Source organism: Talpa occidentalis, unplaced genomic scaffold (genome assembly GCF_014898055.3).
Source record: "Talpa occidentalis isolate TD23 unplaced genomic scaffold, MPIMG_talOcc4v2.1 talOcc4.5, whole genome shotgun sequence".
Lineage (NCBI taxonomy): Eukaryota > Metazoa > Chordata > Mammalia > Eulipotyphla > Talpidae > Talpa > Talpa occidentalis.
In genome coordinates, this window is record NW_023604861.1 from 121859188 (window position 1) to 121882935 (window position 23748).

Consider the following 23748-nt stretch of genomic DNA (forward strand, 5'->3'; position numbering starts at 1 on the left):
AAGCTGCCCGCAGCCTCTGCAGCGCCGGTTCAATCCCCGGCTGCTCCCTGGCCTCCGGAGGAGGGTCCACATGCCGCGCAGACCTCTCCTGCTGCCCGCTGCTCCCCTCAGCAGTGTACTTGTCAGTCTGCCTGTTCTGTTCCCGGCTCTGGCTCTGGTGAGTTCTCTCACCCTCCTGCGCTTCTGACTGTACCCAGTGCTTGCATAAATAAATAAATCTTTAAAAAAAAAAAAAGAATTTTAACACGTGGTCCTTAAGTCTAGCTCCTGAACAAAATTCACATTAGATTTTTATCCATGCAGTTTTTACAGAGTTGCACAATGAATTTTTAGTCTACCTTTCTAAAAAAAGTAACTTTATAACAATGGATATTTCTGTATTTGTAGTCATGACTTTAATGGTTTATAGTCCATCATATGATAAGCAGCAATTTAGTGTCCAACTTGATAAGAATTTTTCACATTGCTTTTTGCAAAGTATAACCACAACTGGAGTCAAAGCAAGACATTAATGTGTTTTACTTACATTTACATTATAACAGTGGAACTTGAGTTTAAAACGATGATCCTGTTTGCTATTTACAATTATGCGTAGGAGGAAACTAACCTATTTTTTTTTACAAATACAACAGTATCACGATTTGGAACGCGGTTGCAAATTGGTAATCTGGATACAACTGTAAGTAGCATTAACAAGGCATATTCACGCATTTAAGGGCTTGAATAAAGGCTTATGATGATGCCCAGAACACAGTTTTCCCTCCTTTGGCGTGAGCGAACACACTGACAGTCTCTCTTGGATTGCTCAGTCGGGATGTGTGAGTTTTTGCTGAGAACCACTTGGCGAGGAAGTGGTTTGGCTTCAGCGAGGAAGAGCTCGGGCAGCGGCTTTCAGGTAGCGCCGCGGGCCGGCCAGGCCGAGCCCCGCGAGCCGGGCTGGGTGTGCAGCTCGGGGGCGCTCAGCCTGGGCGGGCGGGCTGAGGAGGGCCGCCGGCAGCCTCACGGCGCCCGGGCCGCCCGGTGGCCGCCCCCCCGACCCCCCGCCCCCCGACCCCCCCGCCCCCGCCCCCCGGCACCCCCCCCCCCCGCGCGCCGGAGTCCCCGCCCCGCGGCCGCCGGGGCTTCTGCGCAGGCGCGGCGGTCGCGCGACATCCGTCACTTACGGCCGAAGCGGTTTGTGCTGGGAGTTGGTGGCGCGGTGCAGGGCTCTTAGGAACAAACGGCTTGGGCGCGGGTAATCAGCCCCCTCTCCCCGCTTTCCTCGCGGCTTCTAGGTTCTGGGGACGACCGCGGAGCCTCCGGACCTGATGCGGGCGCCCGGCCGTGGACTGTCCCGCCCTGCTCCTCTGCTGCTCCGGGTGCTTCCGCGCCCAGGTGGGGGTGAGGGGCGGGGTCGGGGTCGGGGGCCGGGCTGGACTCCATCCTGGCGTCTTCGGGTTGGAGTCTCCCGGGTTACTCACAGTCCTTCTTGTTTTCCAAGACTGTGCTCGGAGACTGTGACTTGCAGGGTGCGCCATGGAGTCGGAGCAGATGCTGGAGGGACAGACGCAGGTACCGGGAGGCCCTGGGCTCAGGGTGGCCGTGTGCGGCGGGAGAGCGTGGCCGATGGTTCTGTGACCTGTGTTTTGTTTTCTAGGTTGCAGAAAATCCTCACTCTGAGTACGGGCTCACAGATAACGTTGAGGTAACTTGTCTAGTTCCTGTGCCTTGTTTGAGAGTCTTTTGAGAGCTCGAGAAAACTTGGGCTCCATTTTTACTAGGTGGCTTTTCATAAGAAAAAACTATCTTAATGAACCAAAAAGTATCAAATTATGGGTAGCTTGTTCAATTAGCGGTACTAAATTCTAATACTTTTTGGAACATAGGCATACAAATTGGTTCTTTTTTTTTTTTTTTAAGATTTATTTTATTTATGCATCCAAAAACTGGGGGACAGGCTAGAGGTGTGGAGGGGGGCGGTGAGAGGATTCACCTGAGACAGAGTGGGGAGCAGAACAGGAGGCTCTAACAGTTCTGAGGGTAGCAGTGGGTGAGACAGGAGAGGTCTGCTGCACCATGTGGATTAGCTACCTGGCCGGAGATCGAACTTGAAGTCATCCTGTAGTGGCTGCCAGATAGCTTCGTTTTGCCGAGACTTAAACCCTTGGGCCACCAGGGAGACCCACAAATTAGTTCTGAGTCAAGTTTTATCTGAAAGTGATAAAAAAACATACATTACTAACGGAAGTTAGTAATCTTTTTTCTTTAGTGGCTCTTTATGCATTTGCTGGGATGTTGCTTTGGAAAAAACTACATTAAAATTAAGAAATCCATTGTCTTGGTAGTAGAATAGTGTACTGGTGGAGTCAACATTTATTGTAGGGTTCACTAGTGGGTGCCGTTTGAAGGCATAACACATATAGTAAGTAATACTGTTTTTAAAAATTATTTAAAAAAATTTTTTTAAAGATTTACTTATTTATACATTCGAGAGCTGGGGTTCAGGCCAGATATGCAGGGGGGTGAGAGGAGTCACCAGAGACAGAGTGGGGAACAGAACAGGCAGGCAGACTGAAATACACTGTTGAGGGGAGCAGCGGTGAGACAGGAGAGGTCTTCTGCGCCATGTGGGTTGCTCCCTGGCTGGCCAGGGATCGAACCTGCACTGCAGAGGCTGTAGATTGCTTCATAGTGCGGTACTTAACCCCTTGTGCCACCGTGGAGGCCCCAAAATTATTTTTTTGTAAGTAGATACTGTATTTGGTTAAGTCTGAATTCTGAGAGTACATGTGAAAAACATACAAGAGAAGGCCTCACAGACAATTTTTAAAAATTAAAGTATAATTGGGGCCTCCGCTGGTGGCGCAGCCGTTGAGTGCTGGGCTGCGAAGCAGCCCGCAGCCTCTGCAGCGCCGGTTTGATCCCCGGCCACAGGCAAGGGTCCCACATGGCGTGATAGACCTCTCCTGCCATGCCCGCTGCTCCCCTCAGCAGTGTTTCGTCAGTCTACCTGTTCTTATTCCCCACTCTGGCTCTGGTGAATTCTCTCACCCTCCCGTGCTTCTGACTGTACCCAGTGCTTGTATAAATAAATAAGTTAATTAATTAATTAAAAGTATAATTGACATAATATTAGTTTCTGGTGTACAACATAGCGATTCTCTATTTGTATATATTGCCAAATGATTGCACTAAGTCTAGTTAATATCCGTAGGCTTACATAGTTACAATTTTCTTCTTTTAAAATCTACTCTTAGCAACTTTCAAATAAGCAATAAAGTATTACTAACTATAGTTGCTATGCTGTGCATTACTTCCCCTTGACTTAATTATTTTATGATTGGAAGTTTGTGCTATTTGCTGCCATTCATCTATTTCTCCCCAGGCCTCACCTCTTTGTCTGTCAATCAGCAATCTCTTTCTGTATCTGTGAGCTTATTTTTTTCTTTTTTAGAGTATACATGAGTGATACATGGTATTAGTCTTTCCCTGACTTATTTCATATATCATAATGCCCTCAGGGTCCAGTTATGTTGCTACAAATGTCAAGTTTCCAATTTTTTTGAGTGAATAATATTCCATCATGTAAAAATGAGTATGTGTGCCTCACATTTTCTTTATTCTTCAGTGGACACTTAAGTTGTTTCCATGTCTTGGCTAATGTAAACGATGCTGCAGTGAACACAGGGATGCATAAATTTTTCGAGTCAGGGTTTTTGTTTTCTTTGTACCCAGAAATGAAATTGCTGGATCATATGGTAGTTTTATTTATAATTTTTTGAAGGATCCTCCATGCTGTTTTGTTTTTTTTTTTTATTATATCTTTTTTTTTTTTTTTTTTTAAGGCATGTTTTTTTATTTATTTATTTATTTATTGGTTTGTTTGTTTGTTTTCTTTATACATGCACTGGGTATAGTCAGAATCACGGGAGGGTGAGAGAATTCACCAGAGCCAGAGCGGGGAGCAGAGCAGGCAGAAGGACCGAAGTACACTGCTGAGGGGAGCAGCGGGCGGCAGGAGAGGTCTGCACGCCATGTGGGACCCTCCTCCGGTGGCCGGGGAGCAGCCGGGGATCGAACCGGCGCCGCAGAGGCCGCGGGCAGCTTCGCAAGCCAGCGCTCAACCGCTGTGCCACTGGGGAGGCCCCCTCCATGCTGTTTTCCATAGTGACTGCACCAGTTTATATTACCACCAGTAGTGCACAGGGTTCCTTTTTCTCCATATTCATGCTGACACTTATTTCTTATTTCTTGAAAATAGTCATTCTAACAGGTGATAGCTTGTTGTGGTTTTGATTTTTTTTTCCATGATAATTAGTGATGTTGAGCACCTTTTCATATATTTGTTGGCCATTTGTATGTCTTTGGAAAAATGTCTGGAAGGTTTTTTTTTTTAAATTTTTTTTATTTATTTTTTTAACTTTTTTTTTTTTTTAAGTCTTTCTTTTTTTGTTTATTTATTTATACAAGCACTGGGTACAGTCAGAAGCACAGGAGGGTGAGAGAATTCACCAGAGCCAGAGCAGGGAGCAGAGCAGTCAGAAGGACCGAAAAACACTGCTGAGGGGAGCAGCGGGCGGCAGGAGAGGTCTGCGCACCATGTGGGACCCTCCTCAGGTGGCTGGGGAGCAGCCGGGGATCAAACCTGCGCTGCAGAGGCTGCGGGCAGCTTCGCAGCCAAGCGCTCAACCGCTGTGCCACCGGGGAGGCCCGGGAAGGTTTATTTTTATAGAGGTTTTTCTTGTAATGGCTAGGTGGTTGCCTAAAAATAGAAGTTACTTGGTAAATAAAAGAATAAATGCTGGAACAATTGAATTAATTAGAGCTGGGTGGTCTTGGTTCGGAGAATAGAAGTTTCTGGAGGAGATTTGTGTGTTTGATTGAAAAAAGAAAGCTATCAGCAGTGATTAAATTTGAGTAGACCAGGGAAGGAGCATTTCCAAACAAAGTGATAATAGCAACAGCTGCTAATATTTATTTCTTTTATTAATATGTGCCAGGCACTGTCCTAAGCAATGTGCATCTATTTTCAGCCCTATGAGACTGTGGGATTAGTTGAATAGCTTGTCCAGAGTCACTAGGTGATGGTAGAGTGTTGTATGTTCAAACAAGGCAGGGTGACGTTTTTGAGGTATCATTTAATTGTATTGCTGATCTTGACAATCATGCCAGAGTTCTCTAGCATGTGTAATGACGGGCTACTCTGTCCCTATAAAATTGCTACAAAGATTTATTGAAAAGAATTTGTCTCTTTTCATGATGCAGTTTTGTTTTTTTTTTTTAAGTTTTATTTTTTTTATTTTTTATTTACTTATTTATTTATTATTTTTTTTAATATTTTAATGTATATTTTTAGTTAGATTTTCAAATGGTTGCAACGTTTAATATTTTATTAATAGCTGGGACTAGATAGCCAAGCATTAAAGTTAGCCATAGAGGGAACATAAGGTTTATAAATTTCATTCCCCGAAATGAAGTTTTTTCAAGGGCCCTTTCTATAGGAGCAAAATCTGTAATTTCTTCTTTCTGCTCTCATTAATGGTTTTTATTTTAGGTTCCATCTTTACTACTTAACTTGTCACTCTTATGTTCTCATTAAACTTTGTGTAATAATGTTGTTTGGGACTCTAGGAATTTAGTGTATTGTGAGTGATTTTTTTAAAAAAAAGATTTATTTATTTATGCATACAAGAGCTGGGGTACAGGCCAGAGGTGCAGGTTGTGAGAGGATTCACCACAGATAGAGTGGGGAACAGAACAGGCAGTTGACCGAAGTACACTGCTGAGGGAAGCAGAGGGCGAGTCAGGAGAGGTCTGCTGTGCCGTGTGTATTCCTCCCTGGCTGGCCAGAGATCGAACTCGTGCTGCAGAGGCTGCAGACAGCTTCATAAGTTGCATCTTAATCCCTTGCGCCACCAGGGAGGCCCCTATGATTGATTTTTTTTTTTTTATAGACATTTATTTATTTATTTTTTTTTAATTTTTTTTAAAATTTTTTTTAGTTTCTTTTTTTTTTTTTTTAAATTTTATTTTTATATTCCCCCATACAATTGCAAACGCCCCATTCTGACCCCAATCCTTCCCCTCCCGCCCCCCACCCCCAAAAAGTGTCTCTGGTTCATAGTTTTTTGTTGATTTTGATTTTCACTTTCTTATATTCATTTTCCTGGTCCCTTATTTAAGTTTTCTAGATTCCTGCTATGAGTGAGACCATCCGGTATTTTTCTTTTTCTTTTTGGCTTATTTCGCTGAGCATGATCCCTTCCAGCACCATCCATGTTGCTGCAAATTGCATGTGTTTATCTTTTTTGAATGCTGAGTAATATTCCATGGTATATATGGACCACATCTTCTTGATCCAGTCATCTATTTTTGGGCATTTGGGTTGTTTCCAAAGCTTAGCTATTGTAAACAGTGCTGCTATAAACATAGGGGTGCAGGTGCTCTTTGGAATTGATGTTTCTGTGTCCTTTGGGTAAATACCTAGGAGTGGAATTGCTGGATCATATGGAAGCTCTATGTTTAGTAGGTCCAGAAATCTCCACACAGCTCTCCATAGTGGTTGGACCAGTTTGCACTCCCACCAACAGTGCAGAAGAGTTCCTTTTTCTCCACATCCTCGCCAACATTTGTTGTTGCTAGTTTTTTTAATATGTGCCATTCTCACTGGTGTGAGATGGTATCTCATGGTAGTTTGATTTGCATTTCCCTGATTACAAGTGATGTTGAACATTTTTTCATATGTCTGTTGGCCATTTGCATTTCCTCTTCAGAGAAGTTTCTTTTTAGCTCTTCTGCCCATTTTTTGACTGGATTATTTTCTTTGTTGTTGCTGAGTCTCATCAGCTCTTTGCAGATTTTTGTGATCAGTCCTTTATCATTAGTGTTGGGTGCAAAAATGTTCTCCCAGTTGGTGGGGTTTCTCTTTGTTTTTGTTATTGTCTCTTTTGCTGTGCAGAAGCTCTTTAATTTGATGTAGTCCCAGCTGTTTATCTTTGTCTTCACTATCACTGCTTTGGGTGATGTGTCTGTAAAGATGTCTTTGATGTGCAAATCCCGTAGTGTTTCGCCTATATTTCCTTCTATGTATTTTATGGTTTCAGGTCTTATGTCTAGTTCTTTAATCCATTTTGAGTTGATTTTTGTGTATGGTGTGAGGTAGTGGTCAAGCTTCATTCTTTTGCATGTAGCGACCCATTTCCCAGCACCATTTATTGAACAAAGTTTCTTTGCTCCAATGCATAGTCTTTGCTCCTTTGTCAAAGATTAGTTGACCATAAATCTGTGGGTTTATTTCTGGATTTTCTATTCGATTCCATTGGTCTGTATGTCTGTTCTTGTTCCAATACCATGCAGTTTTGATGATTATGGCTTTGTAGTATAGTTTGAAGTCTGGGAGTGTGATGCCTCCATTTCCTTCTTTTTTTTTCAGTAGAGCTTTGGCTATTCGGGTTTTGGTGATTCCATATGAATTTCATCAATAATTGTTCTATTTCTTTGAAGAATGCCATTGAGATTTTGATTGGAATAGCATTGAATCTGTATATTGCTTTTGGTAGGATGGCCATTTTAATAATGTTTATTCTTCCAATCCATGAGCAGGGGATGTCTTTCCATTTCTTTGTGTCTTCTTCTATTTCTTTTAACAGTGTTTTATAGTTTTCTTTGTATAGGTCCTTTACCTCTTTTGTTAGATTTATTCCCAAATATTTGATTTTTTTGTTTCGATAATAAAAGGGTGGTTTTTTGATTTCCTCTTCTTCAGATTTATTGTTTGTGTATAGGAAGGCTACTGACTTTTGCGTGTTGATTTTGTATCCTGCCACTTTACTGAATTGATTGATGAGTTGAATTAGTTTTTCTGTGGACTTTTGGGTTCTATTGTATATTATCATATCATCTGCAAATAGTGATAGTTTGACTTCTTCTTTTCCTATTTGGATTCCTTGGATGTCTTTCTCTGTCTTATTGCTCTGGCTAGGACTTCCAGTATTATATTGAAAAGCAGTGGTGAGAGTGGACATCCTTGTCTTGTTCCAGATCTTAATGGAATTGCTTTCAGCTTTTCACCATTGAGAATGATACTGGCTGTTGGCTTGTCATAGATGGCCTTTATGATGTTGAGGTATGTTCCTTGTATCCCAAGAATTTCAAGGGCTTTTATCATGAATGGGTGTTGCACTTTGTCGAAAGCTTTCTCAGCATCTATTGATATTATCATATGGTTTTTATATTTTTTTTGTTGATGTGTTGGATAACGTTGATTGATTTTGGATGTTAAACCATCCTTGTGTCCCTGGAATGAATCCAACTTGGTCGTGGTGAATTATCTTATGGATACATTGTTGGATTCTGATAGCTAAAATTTTATTGAGGATTTTTGCATCAGTGTTCATTAGGGAGATTGGCTATAGTTTTCCTTTTTTGTGTTGTCCTTATTCGGTTTTGGTATTAGTGTAATATTGGCTTCATAGAACGTGTTTGGTATTGTCCCTTCTTTCCAATTTTTGGAAGAGTTTGTGAAGGATAGGCACTAATTCGTCCTGAATGTTTGGTAGAATTCATTTGTAAATCCATCAGGTCCTGGGCTTTTGTTTTTGGGGAGGTTTGATTACCATTTCAATTTGCTAATTGTAATTGGTCTGTTTAGGTGTTCTATTTCTTCTTTATCTAGCTTTGGGTGATTGTAGAGTTGTAGGAATTTGTCCATCTCCTCTAGATTGTTGAACTTGTTTCCATATAACTGTTCATAGTAGTTACTGATTATTCTTTTGATTTCTGCTGTGTCCGTTGTGATTCCCTCTTTCATTTATGATCCTGTGATTTGTGCTTTCTCCCTTTTTTCCTTTGTGAGCCTGGCTAGGGGTTGTCTATTTTATTGATTTTTTCAAAGAACCAGCTCTTGGTTTCATTGATCTTTTGGATTGTTTTTTTAGTTTCAATTTCATTTATTTCTGCTTTGGTTTTTATTATTTCTTTTCTTCTACTGGTTTGGGTTTTTTGTTGTTCATTTCTAGATCTTGAGCTTCGATATTAGGTTGTTTCTTTGAGTTCTTTCTTGTTTTTTGATGTGAGCTTCTATTGCTATATATTCTCCTCTTACTGCTTTTGCTGCATCCCATACATTTAGGATATTGGTGTCCTCTTGTCATTCAATTCAAAGAATTTTTTAATTTCTTCTTTGATCTCCTCGTTAGTCCAGTGGTCTTCCAGTAGTGTGGCTTTTAATCTCCATGAGGTAGGATAGTTCCTTGCTTCTTTTTATGATTTATTTCTAGTTTGATGCCTTCATGGTCAGAAAGATGGTTGGTATGATTTCAATCTTGGTGTATCTGTTGATGTTTGTCTTGTGCCCCAGTATGTGATCGATCCTGGAGAATGATCCGTGTGCGCTTGAGAAAAATGTGTACTCCGTTTTTTTTGGGTTTAGTGTTCTATAGATGTCTGTTAAGCCCAAATGCTCTAGGTCCTTATTTAGAGCTTTAGTTTCTTTACTTATTTTTTGTCTTGTTGATCTATCCATTGTTGATAGTGGTGTGTTGAAGTCTCCCACTACGTATGTGTTTTCTCTGATGTCTGTTTTCAGAGAGGACAACAGTTGTCTGATATATTTTGGTGCTCTTTCGTTTGGTGAGTATATGTTAATGAGTGTTATTTCTTCTTGAAGTATTGTCCCCTTAATCATAATGTAGTGACCATTGGGGTCTCTTTTTATTTTTTTTGAGTTTGAAGTCTGTTTTATCTGATATAAGTATAGCTGTTCCTGCTTTCTTTTTTGGCCCATTTGCTTGTAGGATTGTTTTCCATCCTTTGACTTTGAGCCTATTTTTATCTTTTGTAGCTAAATGTGTTTCCTGGAGACAGCAAAAAGGTTGGGTTTTTCTTAATCCAGGCTGCAACTCTGTGTCTTTTTATTGAAGAGTTTAGTCCATTTACATTTAGAGTTAATATTGATATGTTAGCATCTGTATTTGCCATTATGTTTGTCTTTCCTTTGATTTTATTTATTCTTTTAATAACTTTTTTTTTTTTTTTTTGGTCTTCTTTCGTTGTTATTCGTCCCTCTGAGGTTTTGGCTTTAGGATTCCTTGTAGTATTTTTTGGAGTGGGGGTTTATTCGTAATGAAATTCCGGAGTTTCTCTTTGTCTGGGAAGGTCCATATTCTTTCTTCATGGAGGAAGAGAGCTTTGCGGGATAGAGTTTCTTGGTTGGCATCTGTTTTCTTGGAGTCTGTTGACTATGTCCCTCCACTCTCTCCTTGCCCGTAGTGTTTCTTCAGAGAAGTCTGATGTCAGCTGATTGGTTTTCCTTTGAATGTTATCTGTTTCTTCCCTCTTGTCAGCTTCATTATTTTCCTTGTCCTGGATTCTTGGGAGCTTTACTATTATGTGTCTTGCTGTGTTTTTCCTTTCGTCGTGGAAGTTTGGTGTTCTCTTGCTTCTTGTATATCAATTTTCAGCTCCTTCTTCGCATTTGGGAAGTTCTCTTCAATTATCTCCTGGAATATTTTCTCTGTTCCTACATCTCTGTCCTCTCCTTCTGGAATTCCTATAACTCTTATATTTCCTTTCCTCATGGAGTCAGATAGTTCCCGAAGTCTTTCTTCATTCTTTTTCCTTCGTACTTCTCTTTCCTTTTCTGTTTTGGTTCTTTTTATTTCTGTGTCTTCAAGAGAACTTATTCGTTCTTCCATTTCATCTATTCTGCTTTCCTTGCTTTTCCCGGAGTTTCTTTAGTTCCTCCATTAATTCTTTGATCTCCTGCATTTCTTTTACTTCCCTCTTTAGGGACTCAATTTCATTCTTCTGACCATTGTTTTCCCTCTTTAGGGACTCAATTTCCTTCTTCTGATCTATCACTTTTTTATCATGGCAATTTTAAATTCTCTTTCTGGAAGGCTCAGAAGTTCTTCCAAGTTGCTGTCGTTGCAATCTGGGGAGTGTTTTTTTTTTGTGGTGTGCTTCTTTCCTGAGGAGTTGTTAGGTTGCGTGTGTTTCTTCTACTCCCTACTGTCTGTTTTCTAATTTGTCGTATGCGTTGGGACACTGTGATGCTCGGACTGACTGACATCTTGGGACTTCTCCGCTCCCTCTGGCTCTTCCAGGAGCCATCTCTGTCTTCTGGGGGAGCTTTCTGCTGGTTTTAGGCAGTTTTTACTGAAGAAATGTCCCTGTTCTCAAATAGCGAAGCGGGATGCAGTCCCTGCGCCTCCGGTTTCAGGCACACTCTTCTGCGCCCCCGGTCTGCCCCGGACGTGGGTGCCTGCTCCCTCTGTGGGCTCAGACTGCTGGTCGGAAGGGGCCTGGCGTGGAATAACTTCCCGGCTGGCCACCGGGTCCTCCAGAAGCCTTCTGCCCTTTTCAAGCAGTCTTAAGAAATTCCTGTTTTATGGGTGTTAGTGACTTTTTTTTCCTGGTCGCTAGGTGGCGCAGAGATCTCTCCTATTGTCCTTGGGGGGCTGTTTTTCGCCTCCCCCCACCCCGTGGGACAGGGAACAGAGCGGGAATGGTAGGGTACACCTCAACAGCTTTGGGGTGCTGTGTCTGCCTTGTGCCCCACCGTCGTGGAGAACCCACGCCCCGAATTTTCGTGCCCCGGGTCTCAGTTCAATGCCCTCAGTTCCAGGACGCGGCTGTAGCCCAGTTCAGTGGCGCGGAATGGCGCCTTTTGCACCGCTCCCGTGCCTGGGCGCCTGGTTCCTGCTCACTCAGGGAGGGACCTTCACCTCAGTGAGGACCTCCACGCATCTCCCTGCAAGCCTAGGTCGTCTCCCAAGCCTAGGTCACCTCCCAAGCCTAGGTCGCAGGCGCGGGTACCTGGGCAGCTGCGATCCCGGTCTGCACTTGCTTTTCAAGCGCGCCGAGCATGCCACTTTTCCGCGCCAGCTTACCGGCAGCCCGGGCTGTGTGCGCGTCTCCCGGGGTCTTTGTTCTTCTCTAATGGCGCCCGGAGCCGTTCGCTCACCGCCAGGGCGAATCCTGCAGGGTTCGCCTCAGCTCCCGTTCACGGGGTGTGGTGGCTGCAATAGTTCCTTTCCACTCACAGTCCCGCTTGCTGCGTCGTTTGTTCTTGTGGGCGTTTTGGTTTGTTGTTTCCTCCTCTCTGCGGGTCGGAGAGTGCCGCCCTTGGGCGGGGGAGGGGAGCAGGGTTCTGCGCTTTCCTCCCTTCTGGTCCTCTTTTATGGCCACTTCTTCGGGCAGTTTGCTGGCGTCACCCGTTTATCTTCCGTGTCCCAGTTCTCACTGGGACCTGCCGCTTTTCCTCCCTATTCACTTTTTTTAATGGGAGATCTTACTCGCAGCGTCTCCTCGCCGCCATGTTGCTCCACCCCCTTATTTTTTATTTTTTGTGGGACCCTTGCTGGCGGCCGGGGAACGAACCGGCACTGCAGAGTCTGCGGGCAGCCTCGCAGCCCAGCGCTCAGCCACTGCGCCACCAGGGGAGGCCCTCATAATGCAGTTTTTAATTGAACTGCTATGCTGAATCAGGTTAAGATGTGCTATACCACTCACTGGGTGTGCTAGCTATTTAAGAAAATGTAGTTCATTTTCATTATTGAGGTAACAATTGGTTTACAACACTGTATAACTTTGTGAAACAGATTCACCTCTCTTAGGATATATGTTACCACACCACCCCCACCATCAAAGCATCCATAGGCCCTTACCCTAACCTTTGGCTCCCTTCCCCCATGCACCCTTCCTCCCTTGGTGTTTGTATTTGAAGGCATGATACTGTTGAGCAGAGATACCCAAATGCTTTTCTCAAATTCAGACCAATTTCCATGGTGGAGTGAGTGAGCAATTATTTGTGTTTTTTTTTTTTTAAAGATGTATTTACTTATACAAAAACTAGGGTACAGGCCAGAGGTGTGGGAAGGTGAGAGAATTCACCAGAAACAGAGTGGGGAGCAGAACAGGAGGACTGAGGAAAACACTGCTGAGGGGAGCAGCGGGTGGGCTAGACAGGAGAGGTCTGCAGGCCATGTGAGTTTCTCCCTGGCCAGCCTGGAATCGAACGGGTACTGCAGGGCTGCCAACAGCTTCACAGTGCTGCGCTCAACCTACTGGGCCACCGTGGAAGCCATGAGGAATTATTTGGTGATTGGTTTTCCTGCATCAATAATTTGAAATGCCTGTTGGTTTATGAATTAATGATAATAGTGAAGTAATAACTATGTTTACTTGTTTTTACTTGGTTTACAAGTTTTTACTTGGTACAGAGTCACCTCTGTTAACTCATTCATTGTATTTATTTCTAATTTACTTGTTCCTGAAATCTGAAAGTCTGGAAACCATTACTTTATAGCTGCTGCTTTTTCTTTTATAACTCCTATTTTACTTCTTTTATTGGCTTTTTTCCCCCAGGTGATTGTTTTTTAGATTTATAATATACAAGTTTAATTGATGACCATTTACCTTCAAGTGGTACTGAATCTGTTCATGGGTATAGTATAAGACCTTTGTGTGATTATTGTCATATTTACTTCCCCACATGTTACAAAATTTTTTTTTAAAGATTGATTTACTTATGCATACAAGAGTTGGAGTATAGGCCGGAGATATGGGGGGTGTGAGAGGACTCACCAGAGACAGAGTGGGGAACAGAACAGGCAGACTGACTGAAATACACTGCTGAGGGGAGCAGCGGGCGAGGCAAGAGAGGTCTGCTGCGCCATGTGGGTTGCTTCCTGGCCAGCCGGGAATCGAACTCGTGCTGCAGAGGCTTCGGATTGCTTCGTGGTGTGGTGCTTAACCCCTTGTGCTACAAGGGAGGCCCCATAGGTTACAAAATTTTAAAAGTCAAAAATTTCTTTGAAAAAGATTTAAACAGTAAGAGGAGATATTTCACATTGATCATTATTTACCATTATACATTATTGACCATTTGTGGGGCCTTCATTCTTTAGTGTAGATCCAAGTTTTCTTTTGGTATCTTTTTCCTCTGCTTGAAGGGTTTTCTTTAATGTTTCTTGTAGTGCAGGCCTGCTGGTATAGAGTTCTTTAAACTTATGAGTGTCTGAAAAGTCATTATTTTGAATTCATTTTTGAGAATTTTTTTGCTGGTTGTAGATATGCACTTCTGTTTCTGTTTCACATTGTTTGTCGGTTGTCATTCCTGTTGTTTCCTTCTTCATGATTAATGTCTTTTTTTTTTTAAACATTTATCTATTTATGCATATAAGAACTGGGGTATAGGCCAGAGGTCCGGGAGGGTGAAAGGATTCACCAGAGTGGGAAGCAGAACAGGCAGATCTACTGATATACACTGCTGAGGGGAGCAGTGGGTGAGACAGGAGAGTCTACTGCCCCATGTGGGTTGCTCCCTGGCCAGATGCCAGGGAGGCCCCAATGTCTTTTTTTTTTTTTAAGATGAATTTTTATTTTATTATTTATGCATAAAAGAGCTGGGGTGTAGGTCAGAGATGCAGGGGGATGAGGATTCACCAGAGAGAGAGTGGGGAGCAGAACAGGCAGATTGAAATACACTGCTGAGGGAAGCAACAGGCGAGATAGGAGAGGGCCGCTCCCTGGCCTGGACCAAACTTGTGCTGCAGTGGCTGCCAATAGCTTGATAGTGCTGAGACTTAACCCCTTGTGCCACCAGGGTGGTCCCATGATTAATGTCTTTTCTTTTGGTGATTTTATTTTATTTTTTTAAGAAAGATGTATTTTTTTTTTAAGATTTATTTATTTATTTATTAGATTTATTTTTATTTATTTATACAAGCAGTGGGTACAGTCAGAAGCATGGGAGGGTGAGAGAATTCACCAGAGCCAGAGCGGGGAGCAGAGCAGGCAGGAGGACCAAAGTACACTGCTGGGGGGAGCAGTGGGCGGCAGGAGAGGTCTGCGCGCCATGTGGGACCCTCCTCCGGTGGCCGGGGAGCAGCCGGGGATTGAACTGGTGCTGCAGAGGCTGCGGGCATCTTCGCAACCCAGCGCTCAACCGCTGCACCACCGGGGAGGCCCAGAATATGTATTTTTTAAAAAGATTTATTTATTTATACAAGAACTGCAGTACAGGCCAGATGTGCGGGAGGGTGAGAGAATTCACCAGAAACAGAGCAGGGAGCAGAACAGGCAAACAGACCGAAAACACTGCTGAGGGGTGTGGTGGGCGAGACAGGAGAGGTCTACTGCACCATGTGGGTATCGCCCTGGCAGGCCGGGAATCGAAACCACACTCCAGAGGCTGCAAACAGCTTCATAGCGCTGAGCTCGACCCACTGCGCCACCGGGGAGGCCCTCTTTTGGTGATTTTATTATCAGTTTTAAGTAATTTGATGATGATGTATCTTGGTATACTTAAAAAAAAAGCTTATTGGATCTGTGGGTTTGGAATTTTTATGAAATTTAGAAAAATTTTAGTCGTCATTTCCTTAAATATTTTCAAATATTTGTTAGGCTAGTTTACTGGTGCTTTACTCTATCTTCTTGTTCAAATGGAATATCACAATAATTGGTTTATAGCCATTGCCTGCCTATGTCATTCTGAGTCTGTTCCTGTGGATTGATTTATCTCCTTATTTTGGGCATTATGTTCCTGTTTCTTCACCTGCCTGATAATTTTTCATCTGAGTGTGGGTATTGTGAATTTTACCTTGTTGAGTACTAGTTATATTTGTATTTATTCATACATGCCTGAACTTGTTTTAAGATACAGTTAAGTTACTTGGAAACAATTTGATTCTGCTGAGGTTTCCTTTCAAGGTAAGCTTTGTTTGGTAGAGCCAAGCCAGCCTTTTTAGTTTAGGCTTATCTCTTCATTTTGTGTATTTTACTGGATGCTGCTTGTATTGTGATGTTTTCCATTTTGAGTCACAGGAACATGAAATATTCCTGGCTTTGTGTGAGCTTCAGGTGTTTTTTTTTCCTGGCTTTTGGGTAGTTGCCTCCCACCAATACACTAAGTATTTAACTGCAGATTCCAAGAACCTCTTTATTTATTTATTTTTTTTAATAGAGGCATGTTTTTATTTATTTATTTGTTTGTTTGTTTGTTTGTTTTATACATGCGCTGGGTACAGTCAGAAGCACAGGAGGGTGAGAGAATTCACCAGAGCCAGAGCGGGGAGCAGAGCAGGCAGAAGGACCGAAGTACACTGCTGGGGGGAGCAGTGGGCGGCAGGAGAGGTCTGCGCGCCATGTGGGACCCTCCTCCGGTGGCGGGGAGCCGCCGGGATCGAAACGGCGCTGCAGAGAGCTGCGGGCAGCTTCGCAACCCAGCGCTCTACCGCTGTGCCACCGGGAGGCCCCCAAGAACCTCTTTAATCTCTTTCTCTATCTCTTAAGTATACTGCCCACACATTCTAGTTATCTCTAATTTGACTCTCTGCGCTCAACTCAGGTAGATTGCTGGATTCTGCTTGGGTTCCCTCACTTGCATTGGATCCTGGCAGATATGTTCTCCAGGCAGAAAGTAATAACCTTTCACAATCAAGGCTTGCCTCATTCTCTCCCCTCTTTTTTGTTTTCACAATTCTACACCATTATTATTTTTTGGGGGGTGATAGTTTGGATATATATTCTTTTAGATTAACTCAAAATTTTGACTTATATAAGTCAATTAAATCAGTGTTACTTAATGTCATGAACAGATTTTGTATGTATAATTTTTTAAAAGATTTATTTATGCATACAAGAACTGGGGTACAGGCCAGAGGTATGGGGGTGGTGAGAGGATTCACCGGAGAGAAACTGGGGAATAGACTAGGCATATTGACTGAAATACACTGCTGAGGGGAGCAGCAGGTGACCCATATGGGTCACCTCCCTGGCCAGGGATTGAACTTATGCTGCAGTGGCTGCAGATAGCTTCATAGTGCTGAGTTTTAACCTCTTGTGCCACCAGGGAGGCCCTCCAATTTTTTTTTGAAGGATACTGAAAGAAGATATTCTCATGAAAAAGCATTGGCACATAGTGGATATTCAGTAAATGTTTGAGTGAAATAAATGAGAGGACTTGGTCTTGGAGTTTATTATAAGATCTATTGGAGTTGCTTAGGCATTGCTGTTTCTTTTCTTTTCTTTTTTTAAGATTTATATTATTTATACAAGAACTGAGGTACAGGTCAGGGGTGCGGGAGGGTGAGAGAATTCACCAGAGATAGAGTGGGGAGCAGAACAGGCAGATGGACCGAAAACACTACTGACGGTAGCAGTGGGTGAGGCAGGAGGAGTCTGCTGTGCCATGTGGGCATCTCCCTGGCTGGCCAGGAATCGAACCTGTGCTGCAGAGGCTGTGGACAATTTCACAGCGATGCGCTCAAACCGCTGTGCCACCAGGGAGGCCTGGCATTGCTGTTTCTTATTGAAGGCACTGAAATGTGTAACTGATAGGTTTTTTTTTTTTTTTTTAATAGAGGCATGTTTTCTTTGTTTGTTTGTTTGTTTTGTTTATACAAGCACTGGGTACAGTCATAAGCACGGGAGGGTGAGAGAATTCACCAGAGCCAGAGCGGGGAGCAGAGCAGGCAGAAGGACCGAAGTGCACTGCTGAGGGAGAGCAGCGGCGGCAGAGAGGTCTGCGCGCCATGTGGGACCCTCCTCTGGTGGCCGGGGAGCAGCCGGGGATCGAACCGGCGCCGCAGTGGCCGCGGGCAGCTTCGCAACCCAGTGCTCAACCGCTGCGCCACCGGGGAGGCCCACTGATAGGTTTTTGTCATATATGGATATTATCTGTTGAAATTTATGAACAATAAACTTCTTAACCCATGGGCACTAAATAATTATATTCATTAAGTATAAGGAATTAGATTGAATTAGACAGAAAAAAAGTCTTGAGTAAAACTAGAATAGTTACCTGACATAGTGGCGGGAAGTGTTGCTGGAAGCTATGGTATATGTATTTAGGTATGTTACTAAAGTTTTTTTCTCATCTTTTACAAGTAAAATTAAGTCATTTGTTTTTTGTTAACTCATTGATAGCCAGTTTGAGTGTTATTGAAGCAAAAATTCATCTAAATGAAAGTGTTTTAAGTAGTGTTTTGTCTTTTAGATAGCCATTTATTTTTCAATTTCTAAAATGGTAGATTTTTTTTTAAAAAGATTTATTTATTCAAGATTGATTGATTGATTTATACAAGCACTGGGTACAGTCAGAAGCGCGGGAGGGTGAGAGAATTCACCAGAGCCAGAGAGGGGAGCAGAGCAGGCAGAAGGACCGAAGTACACTGTGAGGGGAGCAGCGGGCGGCAGGAGAGGTCTGCGCGCCATGTGGGACCCTCCTTTGGTGGCCGGGGAGCAGCCGGGGATCGAACCGGCGCTACAGAGGCCTCGGGCAGCTTCGCAACCCAGCTTTCAACTGCTGCGCCACCGGGGAGGCCCTAAAATGGTAGATATTTTTAAAAAAATTTTTAATATAAAGTAATTTTTGATGCCCTGGATGTGAATGTATGAATCTACAAGAGCAGTCCAAAATTTGGGTTTCTTTATAGTAGAAAGTGTATGTCATTGCCTTCTAAATATCATTTAAATATCACATTAGGGCCTCCCACAGCGGGTTGAGCGCCGCGCTGTAAAGCTGTCCATAGCCTCTGCAGTGTTGGTTCGATCCCTGCCGGCGGGCGAGAATTCCACATGGCGTGGCAGACCTCTCCTGTCATGCCCGCTGCTCCCCTCAGCAGTATATTTCTGTCGTCTAGCTGTTCTGCTCCCTGCTCTGTCTCTGATGAATCCTCTCACCCTCCCATGCTTCTGGCCTATACCCTACTCTTGTATAAAAATAAATAAATCTTTACAAAAAAAAATGATTATCACATTAATGGTCTTACTCATTTTAATCATTTTCCCTGTTTCTTTCTGCTATTATTTACTTAATATTTTTCTTTAAATCTATTCACTTTTAAAAATCATGGGTGCACTTATTTAAAAAAAAAAACATAGGGCCTCCCTGGTGGTGCAAGGTATTAAGACACAATCTATAAAGATATTCGTAGCCTCTGCAGCATGAGTTCGATCCCCCGGCCAGCCAGGGAGCAACCCACGTGGCGCAACAGACCTCTCCTGACTCGCCCACTGCTCCCCTCAGCAGTGTACTTCGATCATTCTGCCTGTTCTGTTCCCCATTCTGTCTCTGGTGAATTCTCTCACCCCCCACACCTCTGGCCTGTACCCCAGCTCTTGTATGCATAAATAAATAAATCTTTAAAAAATAAACAAATAAGAGACATAAATGGAGAAGGATTCTCAGTGTGATAGACACTATTCATAAAAAATGAAAATAGGGCCTTCTCTGGTGGCACAGGCGGTTGAATGCACTGCTGTGAAGCTGTCTGCTGCCTCTGCAGTGCTGGTTTGATGCTGGCCAGCCGGCATGGCAGACCTCTCCTGTCTCGCCCACTGCTCCCCTCAGCAGTGTATTTCAGTCAGTCTGCCTGTTCTGTTCCCTGTTCTGTCTCTGGTGAATCCTTTCACCCTCCCGTGAATCTAGCCTGTACCCCGGTTCTTGTGTAAATAAATAAATTTTAAAAATCTCAAAAAAAATGAAAATAGAGCCTCCCCGGTGGTGCAGCGGTAGAGCCCTGGGTTGCGAAGCTGCCCGCAGCCTCTGCGGCGCTGGTTCAATCCCCGGCTGCTCCCCGGCCACCGGAGGAGGGTCCCACATGGCGCGCAGACCTCTCCTGCCGCCCGCTGCTCCCCTCAGCAGTGTACTTCGGTCCTTCTGCCTGCTCTACTCCCTGCTCTGGCTCTGGTGAATTCTCTCACCCTCCTGCGCTTCTGACTGTACCCAGTGCATGTATAAACAAAACAAACAAACAAACAAATAAATAAATAAATAAAACATGCCTCTATTTAAAAAAAAAAAAAAAATGAAAATAGTCACTACAAAACAGTGGTAATAAATTTTAGCTGGATTCTATTGCCAGTGGAAGGCTTTGATCCTGCTCTCTATTAAGAAAAGAGTTTTATAGCAAGTGTTACAGAAGTGTTAAACAAATGTTAACGCAAAACTTAGACTTTGTTGTTGATATTATCTGTGATGAAAGAATTGAAACAGGGCTAGCCTTCTTTCAGTTTCAGTGCTACTACATGTCATGAGCAGATTTTCTGTGTTCAATTTTTTTTTTTTTTTTTTTTTGAGGGACACAGAAGAAGATATGGTGAAAAAAAGAAATAGGACTTGTGATTACTTCTAAAATGGCAGTGGGAAAGGGAGAGAGTAGAATCTGGGGTTCTAACATCGGAAGAATGAGATACTATGGTGTCTTTAGAAAGAAAGAGTTTGAATGAAATTAGGAGAGGGTTTGATTTTATTTTGGCAGAGATTTGCAGTTAAGGACCAGTCGTTGATTTGTCTTTTCTGTTTGTGTCACAGTTCTGTTAATTCTGTTTAGCACTGAAAATAACCTGTTTACTTGTAATGTTCATGCATTCTTTTAAATCCATCAGAGGATAGTAGAAAATGAGAAGATTAATGCAGAAAAGTCATCGAAACAGAAGGTGGATCTCCAGTCTTTGCCAACTCGTGCCTACTTGGATCAGACAGTTGTACCTATCTTATTACAGGGACTTGCTGTGCTTGCAAAGGAAAGGTAAGATAATAGCGTCTGCAAATGGAGTTACCAGATAAAACAAAATTAAGACTTCCTAAATTGAAATATCATTAGTTAAGTATAACTAATGATTATAATAGTGATATTAGTGATAACATTATCTCATATTTTTTTCCTACTAGTCTTAGATCATCTGTAAAGATTTGTAATCATGGTATATGTGTAACTTTGTATTTAATATTACAACAAATTTTTTTTAAATCTCTGTGTAGCCCTTATGATTGCAATTTTAAGTGTAATAATACCCACTTAACTTAGCTATTTTTTTCTTATTGTTGAACATTTAGGTCCCATTTTGTTACTAGAGGTCACCAGTTTGTGTTCCTGCCTCCTTTGCTTTTGTTTGTTTTGTAACTACTTTCTTATGATAACTTCCCAAGAGTGAGTTTGATTGTTTGAAGCTTTGAGAGCATATTTCTGTCTAAAAGTTTATCCTTAAAATGCTTCCAGTGTCATTATAGCCTCAATATCATGAATGTTAGAAACTATTTTTTCTGCCAGGTTGTTTTAATTTACATTCTTTTTTAGGAAAATTAGTTGTTTTTCTTTTCTGTACTTGTTTTTTCCCAGAAATTCTACCCAATTTCTTTCATGTAAGCAAATCCAATCAGAAATTTTTTTGTAAATTATATTAGTCAAAATATATTTTATTTAAAGACTAATAATGAACATTGAGTATAAGAATGAATATAACTGAATTAGAAACTAGATGGAAATATGTTTCATCTTACAATAAGTGTGAGGTATTGGTTAAGCATAGGTGTATTAATTGACTTATGTAAAAATTATATAAATAAACTTGTTTTTAATTGTTATACAAAATAGGACTTATTTATAACTGCAAAGCTATGTCTTGGCTCTCCCACTGACAAAATATGGGCATCTTTTTTATTTTTTGTTCTTTAACAAAGCTTAATCTATTAGAAATTGTAAATATTACTTTAAATGCTAGAAGAAAATGTTTGACGTTTTTAAGGAGCATGCTATTAGTAAATACAGTGTTTAAGGAGTTTTAGCAAAATAATTCATCAGATTGACCACGAGTATTATATGAAAAATGTTGTCTATGTCTAACCAGTTCAAAAGGCTGCTTAAAGTGCTATAAGGGTATGTTTTGAGATCCTGATAAATCAATACTCTATATACCTTTTCATAGTAGGGTTTAAAGATTTGTATTTTTTTATTTTTGTGTAGAACAACTGTGATGTAGACCAGAGGTGTCAGGGGTAGGGGTGGGGTGGTAGGAGAGGCGGGTGAGAGGATTCACTAGAGACAGAGTGGAGAGCAGAGCAGGCAGATCTACTGAAATATACTGCTAAGGGGAACAGTGGGTAAGACAGGAGAGGTCTCGTGCCATATGTGGGTTAGCTCCCTGGCCAGGGATTGAACTCAGGCCTTTGGAGGTGATGACATTGAGATTTAACCCATAGGCCACCAGGGAGGCTCCCCATAGTAGGGTTTAAAAATAGATGTTTCTGGATGGAGCTAGAAGGAATTATGCTTAGTGAAATAAGCCAGAAGGAAAAAGAAAAATATCAGATGGTTTCACTTATAACAGGAATATAGGGGAACCAAATAAGACATCAGTGTAAAAAAAATAATAATAATAACAGTACAGAACACAGCAAAGCAAAAACAGACAATTATAAACCAGAGACATACTGCAGGGGAGGAGGAAGGAGAGGGGTGAGAGGGATGGAGGGAGGAGCACAGGGGACTGTGGTGATGGTGCACAGGTGCCTTGGGGAAGGAGATTCTATGGGGACTCTATCTGAGGGGGTGGGGGAAGCAAGTATTGTCTAAAAATATGTAAAAAATGATAAATGTTAAAATAAAAAAATGAAAAAGAAAAAACAAAATAGGTGTTTCCCCCAACTTTTCATCTTTGAATTTTTCTCAGTAAGAATAGTTTATATAAAAGTGATAAATTTGAACTAGCACTTCTTAAGTTTTTTTAAGATTTATTTATGCATAAAAGAGCAGGGGTGCAGGCCAGAGGTGGTGGGGGGAGGTTGAGAGGATTCACCAGAGACAGAGTGGGGAGCAGAACAGCCAGATCTACTGAAATACACTGCTGAGGGGAAACAGTGGGCGAGACATGAGAGGTCTGCTGAGCCAGGGATCAAAGAGGTCCCTGGCCAGGGATCAAACTCTTGCTGCAATGGCTGTGGTGCTGAGACTTAACCTCTTGTGCCCCCAGGGAGGCCCCAGAACTTCTTAATTTTAAGATATTTTTACTTTCTCAGCTGTGCTATGTGATAGTAGTATTAGAATTATAAGTCATTTAAATAATTTTAAGAAAAATAATAGTGATTTAAAAAAATTAAGCATCAGAATTTGTACAAATGAGTATTGCTTCCTTTGACTAGTCACTTGAATCCATTTACATATCTGATTCTGCAGCCATTTTCCTATTTTGTTTTTGTGTTCTTATTAAAGTGTTGATAATACTTATATAGAAAATTATGTATGTCATGCATGTGTAGCTTGATCAATTTTCAGAAACCAAACATATCCATGGAACTTGCATTCAGATCAAGAAACTGAATACTTCCCAGAAGTCTCCTTTGTGAATCCTTCAAATCATTATCCCCCTGGGGTAATCATAACCCCAATGTTAGTACATATTTGGAACTTATGTTTTAGAATTGAGTTCATAACCAGATTTAAACAATGCAAAGTTTTAAGTTTCTTTAAACTATGTTGTTGGTTAATTTGCTTGCTTATGTCAGTTACTATTTTTACTACAAATCATCCTTATTGTAAAATGAAAATTAAACTTAAAAAGATGTGTTTTTTAAATGTGATAATACATTTAAATTAACATGTCTAGGATGTAAATTTCTAAATTTTGGATTTTTTTTTTCCTTACAGACCACCAAATCCCATTGAATTTCTAGCATCATATCTTTTAAAAAACAAGGCACAGTTTGAAGATCGAAACTGACTTACTGGGAAGAACAGAAAAATTTGGTTTCTACTGTAGATTTACATGATTAAGAGGCAGCTTTAATTGCCATGATTTCCCCCCTTTTTGGAAGTATAAGAACCTTCACAACAGCAGAACTTATTTCCGGAATTGCAGAAGAAAACACATTTCCCTTAGTTTGATTTAATCACCATACTTATTTAATGAGTGAATTCTGTGCAATTTTCTCAGACTGTCTTTAACTTTGTTTTTAAAATGACCTTCAAAATAAACTGCTAAAAC

The 23748-nt window shown here is 41.8% G+C and overlaps 1 protein-coding gene across 2 annotated transcripts; it reads left to right on the top strand.

The window, feature by feature from the left end:
- Nucleotides 1–1131: 1131 nt before the first annotated feature.
- Nucleotides 1132–23748, top strand: DPY30 (dpy-30 histone methyltransferase complex regulatory subunit). Of its 2 annotated transcripts, none has more exons than XM_037528263.1 (5): nucleotides 1132–1234; nucleotides 1481–1551; nucleotides 1637–1684; nucleotides 20374–20516; nucleotides 23412–23748. In XM_037528263.1, exons 2-5 carry the CDS (start codon nucleotides 1516–1518, stop codon nucleotides 23482–23484), a joined length of 300 nt encoding a protein of 99 aa, XP_037384160.1. In that variant the 5' UTR covers nucleotides 1132–1234; nucleotides 1481–1515; the 3' UTR covers nucleotides 23485–23748. The 2 variants fall into 2 exon arrangements, with proteins under 2 accessions (XP_037384160.1, XP_037384162.1); XM_037528265.2 differs by having other exon boundaries at nucleotides 1136–1374.